Here is a 25704-nt window from a genome sequence, read left to right as displayed (position 1 = left end):
GTCTGCTCGAAAGTCAGTATTCTTTTATTTACTCGAGCACCGTATTTTGTTCATTCTACAACCGTCGATCATAGACGTTTTCTTTTGTTAGAAGCGAACGGACATATCCATCGTTTGTGGATTTTTCAACTGAAAATACGGTTGATATTATATTTTGAAAGTCTGAAATACATCGAATTGAACATCATCTTACATTTTCTTATCCAAGTTGGAGGTATTTTCTGCTGAAATTTTGCGAGGTATGACAAGCTTTGTAGTTTCAACGTCTGGTATTACGAATCAGTTTTATTGCCGAATGTAATATGTACAACTTACTGTTTTTTATCAAATATAAATCTCTCGTTTTAAGAAGCAAAATGTTACAAGAACATTTCTTGACGGTTTTGTTGGGCGCAGCGATGTCGATGACGCTGTCTTGTTCTGGATTTAACCCGGAACGCTCGGGTAACGTACAAAATATTTCTCTTCTGTAAAATAATCATTGTCGATAGTAAACATCCGACAAACATGAATTTCTTTCTCCAATTTTACGGAGCAAAGTTACATTTCCAAATTATTTCATACAGCTACTTTGTACTGAAATCGTGTCTTTTTTAGCAAATATTCCAACTACCTGGAACGTGGTATCATCGCTGGAAACCGAGCAGAAGGCTACGGTGGATCACGTCTCTAGTACGAAAACGGAAGCGACTGGTGCCGACAAAGGCTTGCAAATTTCGGACACAAAGTTGTCGACGAGGACCATCGACCAAACGAGTCCTGCGGATACGACGCGCGAGAAAAGATTCGGTTTTGTCATGGAGAATATTGAAAGTGACACGCGTTTCCCGAAAGCCAAGGACGCTAATTTTGTAAAAGAAGCAGTGGCTATGGAAACGATCTCAAGTTCTCCTCCACGGAATGTCGTCGTGATTATCGCTGATCCGGGTCAAAATCAGGAAGATTTCTGGAAGAGTTTCAAGGCTTCGCGTCTGTTCTCCGTTGAAGGGATGCTTCAGGTATAATTTCGTGTCAGTTATGATGTGTTGATATAATTTTAATAATTAGATCGGTAAATAATTAAATAAATAAGCAAGGACACATCACATGCTTAAATTTCGGGTATGTGTGAGATGAGAGGAATTTTATAGGATAAAATAAGGCTAAAATCAAGTATAGCAAAATTATGTGAGCGAGTTTACAAACTTGTCAATTTATTTTGTCTTTTATTAGCAATTGTCTTAATTAGCAATTACGAACATCGTTTAATTCAGAAATCAAATGTTCAATTTAACATCAATGAAATAGAAGAAACCAAAGACAACAATTGGCGAGCAAAAGCGTGTTGTTCAAATTAATGATAGAGTTGACTGAAAAATTGAAATTTATTTTAGAGTTGTAACAATATCCAAGCAGACAAGGCAAGATTCTCTTTGGGCGATGCACTAATTCCCGGCAATAGGGACAAGAAACATGATTGCGAACATTTCCTACGTTCAAACATTGCAACATTGCTGCTTTGGACTCGAGATGTTAAGGGAATGACTACAGGTATAGCTCTTCAAAATTTATGTAACGCTGTACTTTGTAAATTTATATTGTGTTACATTATACGCGTAAATTAATAATTGTATATAGATATAACGAGGAGAAGCCAATGATTATCCTCAATGCGCTTGTAAGTTTTATTTCAACAAAAATAGTCAGTTTGCAGTAACATAACCATAATCTCTTTGCTTCTCAACGTATTTGTTTGAAATCGCACAAGTTCTTTTATGTCTTCAGCATAAATAATAATTCGTCTATATTTTTATATTTTATGTTATTCTACAATATTCTTTTTCTAGTAACAACATTTTTTTTGTAAACAGGAACATTATCCAACGCGAACTTCACTATTCCATCGTTGTTCGGATTCGAAGAATCGGTAGGGTTCTCAAAAGACTTCGACGAAATTGATGAGATTAACATGAAACCGGAAGTTCGTAAAGCAAAGCCGGAAATTCGTGGTGACTGGCACGTTATCGACTTAGGAAAACCAATTGATCGAGTCCCTCCTTTGATTCCTCCACAAAACGCTCGAGAAGACGGTGAGTATCTTAATTGTATAAATATAAGACAGCATTTAATAAAATATTTAATAACGTTTAACGTAACACACGAATCTTTCAAATTGCTAATATTCCCTATTTTCAGGAAATCTATTTTCTTATTAAATATTTTTTATTATTTCAATTACAAATCTTCTAATACGAATCTTTTGAATATGTGGGCGCAATTTATAATAAATTTTTTCTTCTTTGATCAGTTGAAAATTTAATTGTCAAATTCAAATTTCAAAAAAACAATTTTTCTCATATGCACCAATCTGACAGTATGAAAAAAATGTTGTAACTGAGCATCAATTTTGCAATATAAATATTTTTCAATCGCTATATGTAATATAGATGAAGCTGCGTGGAACGTGTTCGATATGTTCTCCAAAATAAGACTCGTTCTGTTTCGGTCGTTGCTGGAATCTCTCGGTAGAAACGTCGCTGCCTCAGAGGACCCTATTTCCTCTCATAAATCGCATCTTCTTCGATCCAATTTTGTGGACATGGTCGAGGAGCTAAAGTCAGTTGAAAACGAGAAAGGTTTCATATTGGTTGCTTCGCTGTCTGCCAGCGAGCTCGATTCAGCATTGGAGTTTCTACAGCGCGAAGTAAATAATTTTGCAGGAATCTGTAATGCTTTTGATTCATGCAATTTAATTTCCAAGTATATAGTATGTCTTATTTGTTGCTATTATCAAATAGAGATGATCTAGGATAGATGAGAAAAGTAATTGTACGCTCAGTTTTCTCGAGACAACATATGTACGAAAAAATAGTAGAAATAATACTCATATTTTGTGTAATAATTTCGTTTAAAAATGTTTATCGCGGTTCAAAATTTATGCTTGATACAAGATATGAAAGGGAAAACGAACTCTTTTTTTCTTTTCTATAATAATTTTTGTTTTCGCGATAAGCGAATGGTATCGAGTTGAGAAAGTCATTTGGTATTTCCTTAACAAGGATAACTCGTTAACGCTTTCGCTGCTACTAGGATTAATTACGATATACAAGGATTTCCCGTCTTGTACTGGAATATCGTTAGTGTACTATTAAACGAAGAGTATTTTTTTCAAAGTACTTACATTCACAACGATCTCAACTTTTTCACTTGTTCTTAGATTTTTTTATTTTAAAATCATTCTGTTTCGTTTTACTTCTTTATATCGTGTCAAAAATTCTCATCGATTAATGTTAATAAAATGATGATAAAAGGCATTGCAGGATACGCTGCTTGTGGTGATAGGAGCCTGCCCGCACGACGGCAAACCTGTACCATTCTTTGCACAAGGACCATCCGCCAAAATGATTCGCGAGGCTATAACAATTTGGGACGTTCCAATTGCCGTTAAACATGTCATTGCCAATGGCTGTCAGGACTCCGGCTGCAGAAATCGTCGACATGATGCTAACTCGCCTCCTGTTGCTCAGTTGAAGATTATACCACATAACGTGGCCGTGCTGAGAAGAACGTCTCGAGACACTGCTAAAAAATCGGTGAGACAATGTTGATCTTTTCTGGGACAAAAATAATTTGTTGCAAAATTATGCAAGAAATACTAGAATATTACAAATTTTAGTTGTTAGTTTGTTGTTACGTTAGAGTGTGCATTAGAATCAGCGTCGGAATACTAATCAAAGGATCAAATATTTGAGGAAATGAAACAGATGACACTGTAATATGATAACGAGTAACGAATAGTATGATTAGTAGCATTGACTACTACTCCGTTTATCATAAATGAACGATAAGGATAGTGCATAATAATAAATGAAGGATAGAGACAGAGGTGAACTGTTCGTTGAAAGTTAGAATCGAATTCACCGGTATGACGACAGTTTCAAACTGTCCAAGAATACTTAATACAAACCACTTCCGAGTATAAATAGCGTTCTTCGATAGTAACCTAGACATTGAACCTGAGAAAACAGTGTAGTAATAGGAATATCATGATAGTCGTAGTAATAACGTTCGCTTTTGTTTCCGGGATTAACAATTCCTATGATGGTGAATGAAATTCAAAAAATAGGAATTCGTTCGATATTCGGAAACAATGCTTTTTCGATGAAATAAAACGAAACTTAACAAATTAATTAGCATGTAAACGATTAATTAAATTTTATTTAACCAATGACAAATTAGATGCCTATATACATACTTAGTAATATGATTAATAAATTAGAATACCTTTTTCACGGAAAATAGAAAATCTTTTTGTGCTTCTGTCAAATACCACTAGTTTCGCTCATCATATTATCTTATTTGAAATATGATCTTCAAAGTATCTTGTAAAACTATTGCGTGTAGTATAAAGGTCATTTTAAGTGTATAATATTCTTTTATGCGTTTCTACATACATCTAACTTCGTTAAATTATTCGGACGAAATAAAACGATTGCATATTTACGTCAATAAATTCTTAATTGAGAACAAAAATTGTCAAGTGATGTTTTAAAAGTAGAATACATAGGATAATATATATACATAATAATAGAATATAAATACAAATGTTGAATTCCACAAAAGGATCGATTTCGTATGGACATTTTGATACATGTAATTCAAATTCATGATTCTGACACAAGCTGAAATTAATCATGACCTTTCCGGGTATAAGATATATCAGAAAAATGTTTCTAACATACATTCCGCAGGTATGCAATCGATATGTGACAGTATGTAAAGTTACGTGCGAATCGGTGAATGGCGCTCAATTTTTTGATCTCCGATCATACTAAGACAATAATTTAACAATATTTAGATTAGAAGACAATCGAAATAATATAGACACATGGATATAAAACTTTTAAGTGGCATGACGCTATGGAGAAATAAATAAATTTCCTCATCAAATTTTTATTCAACATACGAAATATCACCTGTTACTTTATTAACTTAACATTTCTGTCGAGGTAATTTTAACCGTAACACCCACGTTTCACATTACCAGCTCTCTTTTAGTATTATTCCCGGCTGAATATCAAATATGATTCGTGTCGAAAAAATACGCGAATGGGAAAAGTAATATGACGGAGGGACTGATACTTGAAACTACATCTCGTATATATCTCTATGTATACCTCGAGGACGAGGTTAACGTCGATGGAATACAATCGTTAACAGTAAAAGAACACAGTTAAAGTTGAGGCACGTACTTGTAGGCTACGATAATTAATATAATCATAATTGTAAATAAGCGTGATTTATGTAAATATTGAGTTAATTTGTAGTTGCGAAAAAATTTCTCGTTTACTTGGAAATCGAACGAATTATTAATTACTACGGTGCAGTTTAATTAGTTCGTAGTCATATAATTAATTATCATAATATAAGTAGTTTTTATGATGTAGACGTAATTAATATATAACAAAACAGAGTTAAAAAAATCGTTAAATGGCGAAGAATTATTTTCCTAAAGAAAACTAGGACTCTTTGCAATTCGCTTTGTAACTTTTTGTACACTTTTTTCATAACAAACTCTGATTTGCAATATAAATTTGCATGATAAACACATGTTATATCGTGTAATAGTATACGTTCTTGAACTGCCATTCCGTAGTAAATGTTCCACTTATCATAAAATGATAAATGGGAATTCAGTATAGAACATGAAACAGGAATTTTTCCATCTATTAAGGCTATTTTTATTACACAGATATATTAGTATATATTCTTTTTTTATTTTTACACTGAAATTATTTGCTATGTATTAATTATAATTAATTATTATATAACACCTCAACGCCTGGCATCGTTGGATCATAGATGATCAAAACAGTCTGAGTTAGATTATTTAACGTTAATGATTATTTAATTTTATTTTGCATTTACGATATTCTATATAATTTTAATTATATATTTATATTGTATAAAACATAAAATATAAATTAAGATTAACTAACCCAAAGTACTATAATGTAACTATAACTCAACGATATCAGCTAGAAGTTAAAAAAATTTCTTTTTAATTAGATTTGGCGTTACAAGCTTCTTTTATTCAGAACAAAGTTACAAATTAATGAAGATTAGCCAGTATTAGTTAGATTGGTCTTAGTCTTTGTAAATATAAATCAAACACAAGCTGTAATGTAAATCGGTTACATTGCTGTATTAATAATACAGATGGCAAATTATTTCTACTTTTCCAATTGTTGGATTAAATAAATTACCATAAATGCTAATTCATTATACGTTATAAATGTATAATTATAATAATTATGCATTCGTAAGAGTATTTATTGGTAATCAAATGTTGCAATTCACTGTACAATAAAATAAACATTTTGTTGCAGGATGAGGGCAACAAAGCTGAAGTTCCAAGTGTTAAGGTAAAACAATACTTCGTCTTCTAAACAGTACTTTATCCAGTATGTTACGCTGTGAATTAAATAAGTTTGCGAAAGGAAAATACGCACTTTCACTGCTAGATCTGAGTCATGCGTGCACAATGTTATATTAATTTTCATTTATTATCGTTCACGATATACGATAATAGATCCTAATATCATTGCTATCGGCCATTACATAATTTTTTTAAATAGAAAACTATACCATTCGCCTAATTCGAATTCGATTTTGAAACGAAAACATAAAGTTAGAATCGTCATTTTTATTAATCAGAACAATTGGAAACATCGCATGAGCATTATATAAACGTCATTTCTGCAATCGTATTATTGTGAAACATAATCTCAATATTATATAAAATAACTCAAGTTATAACTAACTCTTAATATTGAATTAACGTTGTCTTCTTCCTTTCAGCAGAACGAGGTTGTTAAAAATGTTGCCGACTTAAACACCAAGGTAAAGTATTCACAATTCTATGTTTAATTCGTTGGAAGTCTAATATTCGTTTTATATAAATTTTAATTCATTTCAAATTTAATATTTATTTCACATAAATCGCATATTGCGAATATATCAACTTATCTTCATTCGGATGATTTGAATAACACTGCAAACTAATAATCCCTTCTTTTAGAGATACGTATTAGCTTTAAAGTGACGAAAAGTATACTTCTTCCGACATAGAATTGAAATTGCCGTGTCCATTAATCAGAGTAATTAAAAGCGTCGCGTGGACATTATATAAGCGATATTTCTGTAATCCTATCAATGAATAACGTAATCGTTATGTAGTTAGTTATTTCACCCAGCCTTATTATCACATTAATATTATCTTCCTTTTTTTTCAGCAGAACGAAGTAGTTAAAAATGTGGCCGATTTAAATGTCAAGGTAAAGTATTTAAATTTCAATGCTTAATTCGTTGTAAGTTTAATATCTATTTCATATAAATTTTAATTCATTTCAAATTTAATACTTATTTTACATGAATTGTATATTGCGAATGAACCAATTAATTTTCAGTTTAATGATTTATATAGCATTTCAAACTTAATATTCTTTTATTTTTTCTTAAATCTCACTACTAGCTCTAAAATAAAAAAAAAGAAATCATTTACTTACAATTACGATACATTCATTTTTGTTAATCGAAACTGAAATATATATATGTATATACTGAAACATTCGTAAATACTTGCTTGCAGGAGGAAACAGTAAAGACCGAGGAGAGGGATGCATCACCAGAATCAGATATGAATTCAGCAAACTTTAAAATTGCGGAGAAGTTCACCACGATCTTTGGCGTAATTGTCTCGTTGGTTGGCGTATTTGTCCTTACCTCCTAAAAAAAAGATCTTTGGCATTGATCTCATAATCGATGACCCTAATTTTTAATTTTCTTTTATGGAAATTGCGTCAAAAATGTCCTGGGTAAAACAAACGATATTAAAATCTTCGTCATTTCTGAGTTTATAATTGCTGCTTTTTGTAAATTTTGTTTTCTCCTTATGAAGCTGTAAATTTTTAATTCTGAATATGAGAAAGTGTCTTAAATGGTGCAAAATTTTATTAAGTTGTCATACCAGAGAAACTCCTTTTTTCCCCAATATTTTTGCTACATATTTTTCGTTAGTAACAAATTCCCGGATAAGAATGTTTTTTACATAAGCATGAAGAATAAAGAGAAACAAAGTCCATGGATTAAATAATCGCCTTACTACATTTAAACATTTAAACTGAACGTTGAGATATTCTCGTATTCCATTTGTGTGTTTTTCTTCTGCATTTTATTTTTCTTCAAATTTCAAGATATATAAAGCATGGAACATTTCAAAACATAAAATAAAGATATATAAATAGCAATTGATTGATTTAAAAGAATTGTATTTTTATTATTTATACTATGATCAAAATTGTGAATTATTTTATAAATAAAAAAGTGCTTTAAAACACGTTCTTTCATTTCACGTATTGTTGGTAATAAACAGGTTTGAAATATAGTTTCAGAAAGTTTAATAAAATTTTTAAGCTCTGGATGAAATCAAGTAAAACAGAAAGAAAAATCTTAATATTATGATTGCAATTAAAAATGTAATAAACGTAATTCTGTTTTCTAAAGCAAATGTTTTTTAGTTTTATTACCAACCAATAATTTATATTTAGTTGGGGATTTCAAAATACAATATAAAAATAGAGGGAGAAAAGGTGAATTAGAATAAACTGAAAAAATGTATTTATTTTCCAATCAAACGTATAATTAAATAAATTGACACAATAACCCAATTACATGAAATTAAAATGTATAACGAGACTTTTCGTTTACAATTCGTGTATTGCAGCAATAATTTCTAATTGACCTAGTAACGCACGCACATATTTGGTAGTAGTAGTGACATTTATTGCACCATCCGTACATTTCAATGTTTCCGGACACAATACATGGTATAAGCATAATAAGAGTATGTAAAATATGTAAAAAAAACCATAACACTATTCGGATAACGGACATATGTGTAACGCAACATAACAGCGCTGTTGAATTTCGAAAGCATTCCATTTTGATGACTATCAGGGTAAAAAACGATGCACCACACGCAGCTACGTTACTTCCTGGTCTTAAATTACGTAATTATTCGATTTCAAGTTTCTAAAATTCGTACGTTGCTTTCCTTATCCATTACTTTCCTTTCCTTTTTTTTTCAATTATTGTATCATTTCGTTGGGTTTCATATCTTTCTCCGACGTCTTAACCATTCGTTAATTTGTAGAAAACCACAAATTTCTAGAATACTCTAATTACTATATTTGTTTTATTAAATTATAAAAAGAATATTGCTAGCTTCAAATATATTAAAAATATTTTATGAAAATGAACGTTTGTAAATGAAATTTAAAGTAGTTTACATCAGTATTAAAAATGTTTAAGAATTTCTTTAGCATGCGTTCGTATGTTTTTTGCTTTACTGACCTTACGTTGATGTTACTACTTGGTTGTATAAGAAAAATGATCATCTTTGGTTTTTGTGCGACTTGACACTATTTTCCTAGCTATCACGATAACTACACTGTATTTTATTCAATAAAGAATCTTTTCAATATCGTAGAATGTTACCATTATTATAATGATTCTAAGAAAAAAGAATAATATTTCAGTGACTACAACTTAAGTAATATTCATATATGTTTTATAAATAACACAATTATACGTTATTAATCGTTTACAAATGTAACTTCCGACATTTACAGCAAGAAAAGCTTACAGCTAATTAATCATTTCTAATTTTTACTTGAAAACAAATAATTAGTATACGTAGATTGCGTGATACTAACACTATAACGATAAAATGATAGATCAGAATAGAATACTAAACAAAATACTGCGCTAAAATATAATACGACATACAATAGGGAAATAAAATTTGAAGAACGTAGATATGTATTTTTATATAGTATTATTTAAAAATATTTTAAAAATTATATATATATTATCGCATAACGTTAATTATTCGGAGGAAATACATGTTTATTGGAATTCTGAAAATTCGTCTGAAACGTGTATAAAGAGCAACGTCGAGAATAATGTCAAGAAAAGGAAGAATAATAATATTTTGTGTTTATGTTTATGTATATGAGTGTGAAGTATAAGGATAGTATAGATTTGACATTTTTTAAGAATAAATTATAGTTACTATGTAATTAACGTCGATAAATATTTCTTCTAATATTCTGTTATAACATATTGACATACAAATGCGTTAGAAATGATCTATTAATGGTAATTAATAATGAAAAACCGTACAATTCTCACTTACAATGCTATTGACATCGTTTCATTCGATTACATTTTCAAAAAACTTTTAAAATATATCTGGGTTACTAAATCAAATTTCAACAGCCATGAGATATTTATTTTTATATTTTGTTACGCTTGTAAATTCCGTGCTAGATCTACATAGGGCAATCAGGTTTATCAAGGCTTAATATACATCAGGTACGCTCAAATTTTGATAACATATATCAACAAATTCTGTAAGCAATATAAGAGAAAAAAGAGATTTACTATGTAGATACATATTAAAGTAAGTATAGGAAACAGAAAAAACTGGAAAAAGAGCTAGTCAGCCAACATTACTACGTCCAAGAAAATCTGGTTTGATCGCATATTAAACTGTATATTCAGTTGATTGCTGAAACTCATTTGCATATTTCTGAAGAAACAACTGTTGCATTATTGTATAGCGGAAATTGTTTATTCTAAGGGGTAACAAGAAATGTTTATAAAAAAAGAGGTAAATTTTGTAAAAAAAGGGAGGACTGATTGAATGTATAAAAGAATATTCGTTATTGAAGAAAAGAATTAATGCATTTTTAATACATTGACGAGAAAACTAAAAATTTCAAAGTGAACAAAGTGAAGAAACTGAAGACGAAGACTATAAATTATTTAAGATAAAAATATTCAGTTTCATGTCAATGGAATTACGCTTTCTCACGCTGTGAGTGACTTAAAATTGCTTGTACTTTCAGGAGGATTAATTTGGTTTCCAATATTTAGTTAACAAAATAAATTTGCTTTACACCGAACGAATCCACGGCGTTTGCATTAATTCAGGAGAATTTATCTAGGTAATTGCACCGGAACTCCGTTTATTCGAACGAAATTTTAAATAACGCCGGATTAACTGACCTCGTGCCAATTAAATACCTTTAGTTTAGAATAAAAGTTAAAATAAAAAATTATAGTTCGTGGGAATAAAATCCTATGATATTAAGAACGAATAAATTCCTACTATATCAATGCGTAACATATAAATTAAATAACAGAAGAAATCGTATATCCATTATTTTAATTTACACACAAAAGGATTGATTAAATTACAACATAAAAGAAATTAACCCGCTTCTCTATTGAGAAAGTAACAATTTGCACGTTCATGTCTTTAGTCTAGGAGAAACGATGTGTCACAATCTAATATTATTTCTTCTCCAACAAACAGAATCTTATTGAATTTTCATAACGAACGAAAGAAGAGGATTTTTAAATCTGATACACTAAATACCAAAAATTGGAGGATAATTGAAAGTATTTTTCTATTTCCCTAACAGTATATCCATCTTGCAGGACATCCAAGTATCGATTGTGGTCGGCTTTTCTTCGTTCTGTGTGACTCGTGGAGAGAAAAGCGAGAGTGGGGCATCACACGATATAAAGGAGAACCGGTCCAAGAGGTAATCGTTCCCACTCCATCGACCGTTCTCCATCTCTTCGGTTCGCCACACGAGTATCGTGCATTTCTCTTTCCGTGACCGGCCGTACTTGGTTATCACCGTTGTCGTCGATTGTTCTTCACGATTCCATCGTACCGTTGTTTTCAGGATCGACGTTTCGTCGCTATTAGACAAGGTAAGGGTGCAAAGCCTATTACGAACCTCCATTTTTTTGAAGCCAACTGAGGCCAATTGACCTCTCGGAAGCCAAACTGATTAATGCGCTTTATTTATACTTTAGACGATAAAGGTATAGAACTTGTATCAAAGAAATTAAAGCGTAGAAAATAGGAAAAAATGTATAATAAAAATTGCTATAAAATAATATAAAATTTGCTAATAAAATAAAACACAAGCTCTTTTATTCGTGTATTTTATAAGAAATCATTTAAATTTTTAACAATGTATACTGTTGCAAATTTACAAAATTCCTATGAGAAATTACGAATTGGTCGTTTCTAGTATTCTAACGGTTCCAGCGTTAATGTCGCTTTTGCGAATTTTTTGATTTCACCGATCAGAAACGTAGCTGTCATTCGACTTCTCGAGAAAAAAATATGAATATAAATGTGAATTTTAGAGACTAACGCTTGTAATATCTTCACTTTTTACTTTATGTAGTTTATCAGTATGGCTTCTCAGTAGAACATTGAACGTTATGGAGCACGTTAACATTTTTTAATATTCTTTTACGACGCGAAGATATGGGATTTGAATGAGTAGTTCTGCATCTGAGTTATGGCTATGGTTTGTTGACCTTTCTAAGATTTTCTCTGACATCTAACGATCATTGAGATTATTAGCTGATTTTGAAATTAATGTTAAAGATATTTTGTAAATGACGAATGAAAGATAAGCGTTCTATCAATGTTTATCGCGTAAAGAGCAGTTTAAAAATACAGTCGATTGAAAGTGAAAGTGATTCTCGTTTCTTATCCTCGAGGTTTTGCTTTTCCCTACTTAAAGTGGTAGTTTCGACAGCGTCGATGAGTTGTTATATCCTCAGAGAGTGAGTTTAGTGAGCATACTGAGGACTTTACGAGTTACATTAATTAAATTAACTAAATTAAGGGCGAAAGAATTGGGATCGTTTTCTGCGATATCAAAGGTAATTAAGATTCGCGGATTAAAAAATAAATAGTAGAAAAGTCTATCAATTGAGAAATAGATTCATCTATTAAGATTCAAATTAAATTCAATTAAAATTCTAAATTAAAATCACAAATGTGTTTCGAGCGCTTTATGTAAATTTTTATGTAAATTTATATTTAATTTAATATTTAAATTAATATTTATGTAAATTATGTATGTAAATTTTTCAATTTAAAAAGTGTTTCTATCTAAAAATACGTTCATACCAAAATTTTTAATATTTAGGATATCCTTAGATTTTACAACAATAACAAAATTTGTACCAATGAAAAAGTGGTTTGACGTTTAACGATATAGTGGAGCGTAGGTGCTTTGAGTATACTTTGAACGTAAGTCGAGTGTAATATGAACCAAAAGCTATGGAAGTTAAAACGTAATTCGAAAGTTTCGAAACACTAGTCTAGAGATTTAAAAGCTGCACGTATCGAAAAGCAATTTCAGTTTCCTATCGCAAAATCGTTCCACGAGAAAGCAAGCGTAGTTTCTCTGCGAAAGTGAGGTTTACATTTTCAGTAGTTTTGCGATTATCGCGATTCCCGCTTACGTAGCACAGAACTTCCACGTTTCGAAATCACGTTTTAAGCTTTCCCTTTGACTTCGTACACCGTCGCATCGTTTGACTCAAACAAAATTCATCGCACCATAATGGTTCTTCGTTACGAATCTAACTCACATTAGCATCTCAAACAACCGACATGTTACCGTTTTTAATTCCCAAACAATCAGATGTGTAACCAGATTACACAAGCATTTGCATGTAAAGGTCGTTTAGAGTAAATGTCAGTGAAAAAAAGACAGGTATTTGTGTGAATCTCGATCCAATGTCGAAGACGTACGTTTCTATGTCCAGTTGATCATCTTCCTGTTCCTGTTTTCCGTTTATTCCGATCATTATCGTCTTATGATTAGATCATATGTGAAGCCGTAATTGTTTCGCTTGATTATTTATGCACCGACAAGAAGAAGAAGAAAATTAAAGAGAGAAAAATTCTCATCGTCGTTTAGTAACATTCAATTTTTCCACAGATGAAATGGTCATATAGACGAATCGAAGATTTTCGATATTTACATCCAAAAGTTTCCATTTCTATTTCTCAAGCAATATTGCTTATAGAAATATTTCAATTTTATTAGAAGCGATCTTACTGACTTTCAACAACTTTCTTCTTCCTTTTTGGATATACTCTGCGTTTTCGACTATTCCAATATTGATCTCCAATTTTTAAATTTCAAACTTTCATTTCTTCTTTCCAAGCAAACGTAGTCCACGACGTTGTCTAAACATCTATTCGAAAATTTCTGATGATTTGAAGCTTTCATTCCTTTAAGCAAATACCTAGATCCTTGCATTTTTCATTAGAAGACTTCAACTGTTAACATTTTTTTTAACAAACCAAACTTTCATAAGAAATATAAAATTCAACCGAGTCGCTAATATGTTATTGCACCAGTATGTCTCCTATGACAAAAATTGTTTGCATTTGTAATATTCCACAAAGCAAGGATCAAAAGGAAGCAGGAGGTCGACTCGGTAAATCTCAGTAGAATATTAGTACGTTCTATACTTTTTGCCACGTTCACGAGTCGCCTTTCCAACCATCGTTACCCAATTTCAGGTTTTATCAAGGACAGTCTTTGGTAACATGTTATATAGCTTTAGTACTGCACAACAATGCCTCTTTAAATGAAAAATCCTTGTTTTTCTATAATGCCACTAGATCATCCAGTTAGTCCGATCCTATTCTGATGACCATGTAAATCACCGTGAATTTAGCTTTCAGAGTTTCACCTTTTTTATTCATAGTAGTAGTAGCCTTTCTAATGGGATATTAGCAAACTAATTTAAATTACTGGTTGATTTGGAAAAGGTTGGTTTGTTAAAAGAAATTTTGGAGGTACTTTTTATTAAAATTTTTTAGTTTATTTTTTATAAAGGTAGAATTATAATATATTATTTTTAGATTAGAATTAGAATAAACGTAAACGTTATATAAATATCCTGACACTTTTGTTCACTTGCGCTAACGGTATTTGAATATAACCAATGTGTACAAATTAGAAATAGCACTATCTCTTCATGAAACCAACAAAGTTCAAATTTAAATTATCTGTTAAAAGATAATAATAATACATATATTTAACTATTATTATATATTACTACGTATATTGTTACGTATTACTATACGTACACGTACTATTATGTATCTTTATTATTTAAAAGTCACCGCTTATATTAGTGTCAGAAATTTTGCTATCGATTTAAAAAAAATTTCACAATCTGACTTGTGATTAAAAAATTGAAGGGTTTGAAGTTTGATTAATGTTCGATTTAGAGATGTGATAATATTTCGTGATAAACGTAAATGTTTGTTGTATTTTCACTTGATTACATAAAGAATAAATAACGTTTGTATATAAATGGTTGGTTTGTATGCATTTGAAAATTGCTTCCATGGAATGAATAATTCATCCTCGGGACATGTGTTCATGCTGATTTGCACAGATGTCATTTTACATTGTGTTTGTATACAATACAAGGTGACGATAAATTAAATGCCTTCATGGTTCTTCGTAGCGTATTTCGTAAATATAGAAGAGAATGTTTATATTGCAAATAAGAATTTGGAGTCTATTTTCTTCGATATCAAATTTGAAAATGTTCAAAATCTTTGGTACAAATTTAAATCATTAATATAAATTAGGAAAGAAAGCCTAAATTTAAAATAAATCTTTAGCAAAAATGTAATATAAATTTCTTACACGTTTCGTATACGTAATTTCTGTAAACGTAAATTTCAAGCAGACGTTTTAACGCGAGTATACCTCGAATAAATTTCCTAGAATAAAATTTATTAAGCCGAATTTGTTAAAAATGCACCGTTTTGAAAAGGAAAAAGTAAATGGATTACAAACGATAAAATTCGTAAACATTGCGATTCACATTCCACGGACAGAAATTTTATACAGGTAATCTTTATGGTAGGAAATTTTTCGTAATATGTGTTTACGATTACAATTATAATAAACATCTTATAATTTCTATTCTAGTAAAAGTGAAAGACTTTACATAGATAAACTTCATGAAATAAATTTCCTAGAATCACGGTTTCGAAACACAGCTATTTCATTTTTATGTAATTCCCCTTTCTTAACGCACACATATTTCGTAAATGTACGTCGAAAGTGTGCTCTCGTTAAGAAAAAGTATATATATACCTATTTATCCGTTTATTAAACGGTTGTATGACTCATACTGAAATACTTCCATTGGCATATGAATCAAACGTGGAATTCTTGTACGGAAACACTATTACTGATAATTTATCAAGAATCATCCATCATATCGACAGTGATGCGCGTAGAGAATAAATATCTAGTTATTGCCAAATAAAATTACAATACATACGTTTTATGCCGTTGCATAAATATTAAACGACGTATTTTATAACTTATACTATCCGTCAGTTATTATTTCTTTTTTCTTGTAATTTTATTCTTCTGTCATTTACTTAAATAAATTTCGTTCTAAAAATTCTATTTAATATTTCCTAAGCAAATGCATTAGTATGATAAATTCAAAAATGTATCAAACAATTCTTTAAAACTTATTATCATGCAATAGAAAATTATACAATTATCAGTTTAGAAATAAATAAGAAGCACAGAACGTGCGATTTTTCATATTAGTCTTTGTTTTAAAGGTACACCATGATACAAGAATTGACTAGTCCACGAATTCTTATTTAAACATTTACCTGTATAGAAAGTAGGTAAAAAAGTTCCAAGTTAAACATTTAAACGAGTGGATTGTTTGCTATTTATTTATTTATTTATTTTATTTCTCCATTGTAGATTCTAGGATATCGTTAGCATATCGTTGGGATATCGTTTTCATAGTATCATTGAACGTGTGACATTGTATCAATGTAACGTGACGAATAAATTGACTTAAAAGGATTTTTATTCCTGTCACTGTTCAATGCTTTATTTGCGAGTAAAAATAGCTTTTAACAGTGATTCATTGATACATAAACAAAGACGTTTTTATTTCTGCAACGTTTTTGTCAGTTGATTCATTTCCTTATCATTTTATATTATTTAATTGAACAATAGAAGCAATCGACTTTTAATATATCATGTTTTTAAATGCAAACTTAAATTCTTTAAATTAAATTTGATAAAATAAAATTTCGGTGACTTTATTCACAATGTTCTATTTCAAAGAGATGTAGCAAAAACAAATTGAGAATATATTTATGGATAAATAGCATTGAAAGTCACAGACATGTTTTTTTTCTTCTTATTTTACAGTAATAGTTATATTTTAATTTGATATTTCTATAACATATTTACACGAATATCTTATTATTATATTTTATTTTTTCGCTTCATGATCTTACAAAAGGAACTTGAATTATTACTCAATTAATTTCACTGATTTCTAATCACTTTCCATAATCTAAGATATGTCCTTAAGATACATTCTACTGATAATTTTGATTATATAATCGATATTCGAGTTATAATTATCAAAACAACTAAACCCGTGGTCAACTATCTTAATAGAAACATTTACATGTATCGTGCAAAGTTACTTAATATCCTTTTTTCTTTACAGTTATTCGTTTACGAGTGTTCTGAAACATTCACGTTTCTTAGAATCATTTACACCAGTCATCTGTATACATAAATTTTCATAATTTATTCAAATTTATTTCTCTTTTCTATTCTTAAATTAGTACGATATTTACATTACATAGATTTTGATGAAAATAATATTCCACTTCACGGAACCTAAATACGTAGTCACATGATCATAGGAACGAACAGATTAAATAAAATAATAATTAATTAATTTGTGTAATTAATTTTAAAATAACCCACGACAATATTAAATTTCCTAATAATCTATTATAATTTGAAAAATAAACAAGAATATGTTGCCTAATTAATATTCAAAATTCACCATTAAATAACATAGTTCTTGATTAACTATCAAATTAGAAATAAATATTCACAATGAAATAGCATAATACGTTGCTCTATCTACGTACAAAGTAACACGGCGAACAAATTCATATTCATAACACGCTGCGCAAAGATCACGCGTGACTTCAATTTGAAATTAATCCAGAGTAAGTCGATGAAAGAGGACGAAGAAGAAGCAAAAGAACAAATAGCGAGTGCTGTCGATCACTTTTCTTTTTCTCAGAAGAAATAGTGAAACACGCGGATTGCTTTCGGTCAACCGTGACGAGGTAGAGAAAGTTTAGCGTTAGGCAAGCCGCTTCTGGTCAACATTAATTTCTCGCATAAGAACGATGTGTAATGTCGAGTATTTGCGTAATTCGTTATAGCGTGCATTGCCTGTTGCACGTGCAACAGTACCACGGGAAGAATATCACGTTTATTATATATACGTATGCCATCCGAACGATGATTTCCTTCTCGTTTCAACTATTCTACCAAACATGATATTTATATGATGACTTTACAATATGTATGAGATCATACGATGTCTCGATGAAGAGTTAAACGACAGAATGTTTCAGGTTCTCAGAATTTCTGTTGGACAAATTATGCTCACTAGAATAAGTTGCAGGGTTCGGTTGATTGATTATTAAAGAATTTTATCCCTTCGTGTTTCCTTCATTTTTATTTCGTTACATTATTTTCGTCGTTGATTATTCGTTGAATGTTAAAATATCGAGACCGTACAGGAGACACATGCATTTTCCAATTAATTGCGCAAGTGGTCATTTCGCATGCAAGACTACAGTGGATGTCACAATTAGCATACTTAAAGTTGTCATACGATGTCACATCTAGTTACCTGTCATGGATTAACTTCCTTGGTAAAAATGTAGGAAAGATCGATTATTTCGCCACTGCAGGGCGATTACGCTTCAACAAACTCGCTTATAAGAAATTATAGAAACAAGGAGTAGCAGAAACTATGTCATTTTCCGATATCGGAGTGGATTTTCTCGCATTAGAAACTCATTTGTTATACCTAATTACTTGTCATTGTGGTTTTATTCAAGATCATCGTTTTATATCGTTTCTAACAGTTATTCAAACGTCCTTTTTATTTTATTTATTTCCATATTCATATATTTATATTTATCTTCTAAAATTTTTTATAATCTTCTTTTTTGTTTAATACGATCGCAATGGAATTGATGGATATTTCAATTTTATGTATTGGTACGTGATTCTACAAATTTGACAAAGCCTGGATATTATTTATTCGAACGTATGAAAGATGACTGAAATTAAAATTATATTTATATTATAATTAGAATTAATATTATAGTCTTTCTTCTTATAAAGGAAATAAGATTGTAGATTCTAGAAACATAGATTTTCACAATTACTTTAGATTAGTTTGTACTACTTTAACCAAAATTGATTTTCAGATGTTGCTGATTCAACCGACGGAGGAGATGTCGAAGCAGATTCGCGTGGAGCTGAACGAAAATGTCGCGACACGTGACAAAGACGTCGAAGTCATCAAAGAATGGCTGAGCAAACAACCGCACTTACCTGAGTTCGATGGTAATCGCGTTCGAACGATACTTTTCGTTAACGTGATGGATTGACATATCCTTAGATTTGTGCTCAGTTCGATATTTAATACAGACGTATTTAATAGAAAGAGCTAAGTAGTAGAAAGAAAAACGGAAGATATAATTGAGAAACCATAAAAAATTAAAAAGAAAGGAAGTAACATTCCTACTTGCTTTTGATTTTAATTATCAAGTATGTAATGTAAAGAGAAAAAATAAATATCTGACTGATCGATACGAAGCAAGCGAATTAAAAGAGAAATAAAATATAGAGTCCAAAACGTAACATAAAAGTAAAATAATTAATTACGATGATTATGTGGATTTTTATTAAAGTAGTTAATAATTTATACGTAATTATTATGACATATATATTTTTACTATGCTGAATAAACATTCGATATGGTAAACATAGATCACGATTATTCAATGATTGATTGCTTAGAAGACATCTTTTTTTCATTTCAGACGATTACAGGCTAATGACGTTTCTTCGTGGCTCCAAGTTTTCCTTGGAAAAGTGCAAGAAAAAGCTGGATATGTATTTTACAATGAGAACCGCGATCCCGGAGTTCTTCACTAACCGAGACATCACCAGACCGGAATTGCGAGATATTACCAAAATTATGTAAGCTTCTTTTCTATTGCTACGAGCTATTGAGAAACATTGTTGTAATTTTTTTCCATAATTATATGATATTCATAATTTCCTGTATAATCGTATATATATTGTATATTTATTTATTTATTTTGTTCATTTGGTTAAAGTTTATTCTATATTACGTGTGATATTCGAAAAACTGAGAAGATCTGAGAAGGTCTGTGACTATGTAGCAACGTTATTGTGTCCTTGAAATAGAAAATTTTCTAATTCGGCGAGCACGGGTAATTTCCATGACACCATTAACACGCATCGTAAGCCAAATAAGAAACTTTCCGCGGGCAAATTTACATGGTATAACGAGAAAAGTTCTGATTCGTTTTAATAAACCCCGACTGTTCGTTGCTAAGCTCGATTTTCGTAGCAAAGAATTAAACGGGAAGAGGACGTTGTTCTTCCAGTATTCGAGTGCACGTTCGTAGAAAATAAGAGAAATTAATTATTTTAGTCCAGTTATTCTCCTTTCGCTCTTCTATTTTCCACAAATGTCGAAAATGCCTGATATTAAACAAGCATGTACGTGGAAGATGAAGAAAGTTAATTATTCTAGTTTGATTATTCGTTCGATTCTATTCATTCTATAATCAGATAATCAAAAATAATAACAACGATAAATTGAAAAACCGAGTTCTTCGAATAATGCTCTTTCGCCAGTTTAATTTTCTTTTACCCATATTGCATCGATGATTTATAAATGTGTATAATCAGATCTATAAACTCCATAGCTGCGATAATTTGAAATAAATATATATTTCAAGAAACTATTTCCTTTCCAGTCAGGTGCCTCCATTGGCGGGTTTGACGGAAAACGGACGACGAGTAATAATTATGCGAGGAATCGACAAGGACTTACCAACTCCAAACGTAGCCGAAGTGATGAAACTGGTTCTGATGATCGGCGATGTGCGTCTGAAAGAAGAATTAGTTGGTGTGGCTGGAGATGTATATGTACTGGATGCTAGTGTCGCGACGCCAGCCCACTTCGCAAAATTCACACCAGCTATCGTGAAAAAGTTCCTGGTCTGTGTTCAAGAAGCCTACCCGGTGAAGTTAAAGGAGGTGCATGTGGTGAATGTTAGCCCGCTGGTCGATACTATCGTCAATTTCGTGAAGCCATTCATTAAGGAGAAAATTCGCAATAGAATCTTCATGCACAGCGACATGAAGACTTTGTACGATTATATTCCCAGGGAGATACTACCAACCGAATACGGCGGCGATGCTGGACCAGTTCAAGCAATTCATGGTACGATGACAATTATCTTTTTCAGAGTATGGCAACTGAGAGCCTCGTAATTAGATTACGGATATTTATGCATTTATAATTGAAAATTACACAAATGAAACGAAGGTTGAAAATAGAATATGCGTATATAATTAGTAAAATGAAAATAGAACATACATGATATGCAAAAATATACAAAATATCCAAAGTATTGTATTTATTGTAACATTTTATGGATCGAGTAAGTTTCTGCGTAATTTCTATCATTTTAATTAATTACGTAAAGACATAGGAATTCGCATATGTATCCGCAATCTACTCGTAACGAAAGCAACCTTTTCAAATTTGTCTACTTATCGAATAATGACGCAATCCGATCAGAGGCTCGTGGTGGAATCGATATTACGAGAAATGATTTAAATATTTCATATGATTGCTCAAACTGGAAAGGTCAAATAAAAAAAGTCCATATATTTTACTAAAAATGTAATATCACTTTACTTGGATTATTCTGCATTTCTCTATTATCTCATGTACAATACAGGAACACCTGTTGCAACGTTGCAACAAAAACACGTCTGTGAACGTGTCAGATAATAAATCGTATCGTCGAATATATCATTAAATTTATTTTATCGATCTCCAGTGATCAAGCAAAAGTCATCGTTTGTTCGTTTTTTAGAAACCTGGGTGAAGAAATTAGAAGAATACGGTCCTTGGTTCGCGGAGCAGGAGTCAGTGAAAGCAAACGAGGCGCTTCGGCCAGGAAAACCAAAGACTCACGATGATTTGTTCGGTTTGGATGGATCATTCCGACAACTGGTGATCGATTAAACCAACAACTCATCCAGTTGTCGACCCATGACAACTTCACCAACTACCATCCCGGTGCTAATACGAAGAAAATGAGTTCGAAGAAGGGGAGGAGACAATATGTGCATCCATGTCATGACGTTCATCAACAAGAAACATCATGTTACTAATATGTATATTTTCGATATACAGTTTTCAATTATTTGTCTACGCATATGTATATCGAATCTCCCAAAAGATTTTCCTGACTAGAAATTGATTCATCAGATGTTTGATAGATTTTGATGGATACACCGTCGTTCTATTCTTGCACAAATTCGACGGTGAAAAATTATTAATAGGAATTGATTGATCTAATTGAGAGCTGAGTATTAGTTATAGTAGAATAGATGTGGTTCTTTGCAGTTGAATAAGTTCTATTTAATAGAATTTTTGTTTATATCGATCTCGTACATAATGGAGACATACATACAGTTATCGAGCAGGTTGTAAAGCTTTAAAGTAATGTTGATGATGCTTACATTGCATATTTTTCTATATCTTTTTTCATGTGATGAATAAAACATTATTTTATTAGATACAAATGTTTCAATAGTCCTTAATCGCAGTAACTTTTTCAAGTATATCGACTATATCATAGATTTATTATTTATAAGGAAATATATCTTTTTTAGAAATAATCAGAGAATCATTTATCATTATATTTAGAAAATTGAAAAGAAGTACATATAAATAGATTAACAGATGTGTCTGAAATTTGCAAAATTTCTTATACATTTGGAACAAAACAGATTTAATGTTTCATCGATCATCAGTGATGCAAAGGGGAAAGCGATGCTGCAATTATCTTAATAGTAAGAATAGAATAATCAGACGGAGGAAAGTAAACATTAATTGAAAAGTTAAACAAATCTTGGAGTATATCCATGCTTTCACCTTTTCCTTCATATCTTCTTGATTCTTTTTTGAATTTAAGATTATCAAATCAATAATTATTTATGAATATAATAACTACTTATGATTTAGAAAATCTAACTTCGTTTCACTACAGGAAAAGCGACATAAGATAAATAATATTTATTTTATTCGAACAAAAATTAAAATTTAAATAAAACGCTAGTGAAACGTGTAAAGTTTACACGTATTTATTTTTATCTGGTAATTAATATCAACTCACAAAATGTAGATGATTTTTCTTCCGAGAAATTACGAAAAAGACATCCTGTAAGTATAACATTAAAATAGGCGTAGAGTTTCGTTTCAAACGCAGCATAATTGTACAGGTGATTATCCGTACGCAGGTAATTCGTTTATTACATTGTAATTGCCGCGTCGAAAGTAGGTTAGACTGCATACGTAGAGCATAGTACTTTCGATTTTTGAAAGTACCTTTTTTTCAACACTATACCATGTCCCACATTGTGGAAAATAGGCTCGGTTCATGTGCAATGTACGATAATGTGTATACCTTTAAAAACTAATGGACGTGAGGAAATATCTCTCTCACAATTACCCCATAATTTTATAACGAAAGGAATGCTATTATAGTATACATACATATTGTTTTTATATAAAGTATAAACGTGCGCATAAGGTTTCAATTGTGGAGTTAACGTAGAAACAGCGTTTATATACTTTTCTTTTATGTTTCAACGCACGCGAAGCATAGCGTAAAAGATATGAAAAAGGACTTCTTCCTTTTATCTTCCTTTTTCAAAGTTTACTCTAGTGAATATTCGAAAGAATCTATTTTAAATATCTGAAACGAGTAAAAAATTAATTTTCCATCGTTCTTCTAACCATTTAGCTTTCGGTTAAATTGAAAATTTCCTTCTGTTCACTTTTACACGTTAGCATCAATATTTGTTAGTAACGTAAATACTCAAATATAAGAACTCGCAATTAAGTATGCTCATAAAATATAATTGTATAAATATTATTACAAAACATTTCGTCTAATTGACAAACAATATATATGTATATGAACCTATCATGCAATATGTGATTTCCAGTAAGAATGTAGTATACGTATAGAGTACGTAATTTATACTTTTGTACGATTTTATTAAATATTATTTATAGCAATATCCTGTAAAATAGTTAAGGACGAGATTGAGTATATACAGATTAATATCTTATCTTCATTCTGCTTTATACATAGATTTATGGTTTGTATGAATCGCCTATGTAAATTAGTAATTTCGATTAATTAATACTCGTGTTTCGTTGAAATTATTAGAATTATTCATACCTTGGAATTATTTAATCATGATTGTATAGCGGGTTTACACTAGACAGTTGAAGAATATATAAATATATTTCATTTTTAAATAAAATATGTAATTATGAAATAGATTTTATATTAATGACCCTAAAATAATTTGACAAATTATATTGCGTTTCTTAAGCTGATTTGTATAAATAGTAAAATAAGATATACGTGTGTACAATAATTTGTTAGGATAATCATAATTCGTTATAATCAATCATACGTGGAAACATATATTCTCAGTTCTTACTGCGTATTGTACATGACAATGTAGCGGAAATAAAAGACACAAATTAAACAATTGAAGAATATATAAATATATTCCGTTTTTTAATAAAATATGTAATTATGAAATAGATTTTATATCAATGACCCTAAAATAATGTGACAAATTATATTGCGTTTTTTAAACTGATTTGTATAAATAGTAAAATAAGATATACGTGTGTACAATAATTTGTTAGGATAATCATAATTCGTTATAATCAATCATACGTGGAAAAAATATATTCTCAGTTCTTATTGCGTATTGTACGTGACATTGTAGCGGAAATAAAAGACACAAATTGTTATACGTAAAATTCTGAAAACGATGGAGATAGATTCTTTTTTATCTTCTTTGTCCTTTTGCAGAGTATAAACCAATTTGTCTAAATTTTAAAACATCTTAAAAGCTTTCCTGTTATTCAATAATATGTTTGTATTTGATATAAAAACAGAGAAAATATAATTTCTGGAATTTTTCAGAGAACGAACAAAAATGTTTCATCAAACCCTTGTGAAAAAGTGACGCTGTCGTGTTTGAAGTTGGAAGCTCGTTAAATTTAAACAATTGAAAAAGAAAAATTGGAAACGAGGACAACGGTGAAACTGCAGATTTCCAGAATGAAAATTGAGAAAACACTGAAATAGCCACACCGAACAATTCCCTTTTCCAACTTGTCAGTTTTTGTCGGTCCAAGCATCGAATTACAATCTCGTCCAGAGATTTCAATTAATTTTGCCCGTTCGTCGATGAGAGACAGTCAAAAAAGGGAAGAAAATTGACTAAAAAAGAAAGTGACCGACTAATTACAGCTCCGAAACGAAGTCTTTAAATCGCACGAGTTTCCGTTTTCGTATACTCGTTACCCTGATGTAATTAGGATATTTCAGTAATCGAATGTAACATGGATCGATCCAATACTCCATTCTCAGGCTTTTTCAACATTCTGACTGGTTCGTAGAAATGACCGTAGGTTACAAGTCATATCAATTCTCTTACGATTGGCATATCACTAAAATGCAATACGTTGATCAAAAGGAAAGAAGGACTTGTTTAT

General features: G+C 30.7%; 2 protein-coding genes and 1 long non-coding RNA gene across 3 annotated transcripts; 2 read left to right on the top strand and 1 right to left on the bottom strand.

The window, feature by feature from the left end:
• The first annotated feature begins 8 nt into the window (after nt 1-8).
• Nucleotides 9-7861, top strand: LOC112213872. Its single transcript, XM_033324164.1, has 10 exons — nt 9-444; nt 598-998; nt 1374-1530; nt 1851-2069; nt 2427-2683; nt 3291-3572; nt 6369-6404; nt 6841-6882; nt 7278-7316; nt 7631-7861. The coding sequence occupies exons 1-10, from the start codon at nt 303-305 to the stop codon at nt 7769-7771; spliced, it is 1716 nt and encodes a 571-aa protein (XP_033180055.1). The 5' UTR covers nt 9-302; the 3' UTR covers nt 7772-7861.
• On the bottom strand, nt 7734-9560 carry LOC117152416. The gene is made up of 2 exons (XR_004462799.1): nt 9394-9560; nt 7734-7767 (listed from the first exon to the last, which is right to left on the bottom strand). It is a non-coding gene; the product is annotated as an uncharacterized LOC117152416 (long non-coding RNA).
• A 2095-nt stretch (nt 9561-11655) lies between these two features.
• Nucleotides 11656-22697, top strand: LOC100745033 (alpha-tocopherol transfer protein-like). The gene is made up of 5 exons (XM_003494104.4): nt 11656-11829; nt 19265-19403; nt 19883-20042; nt 20852-21321; nt 21983-22697. The coding sequence occupies exons 2-5, from the start codon at nt 19265-19267 to the stop codon at nt 22132-22134; spliced, it is 921 nt and encodes a 306-aa protein (XP_003494152.1). The 5' UTR covers nt 11656-11829; the 3' UTR covers nt 22135-22697.
• The last annotated feature ends 3007 nt before the right edge of the window (nt 22698-25704 follow it).

The sequence above is a fragment of the Bombus impatiens genome, unplaced genomic scaffold, assembly GCF_000188095.3.
Source record: "Bombus impatiens unplaced genomic scaffold, BIMP_2.2 scf_1528, whole genome shotgun sequence".
In the NCBI taxonomy this organism is placed as follows: domain Eukaryota; kingdom Metazoa; phylum Arthropoda; class Insecta; order Hymenoptera; family Apidae; genus Bombus; species Bombus impatiens.
This window is presented reverse-complemented; position numbering and strand designations above follow the sequence as displayed.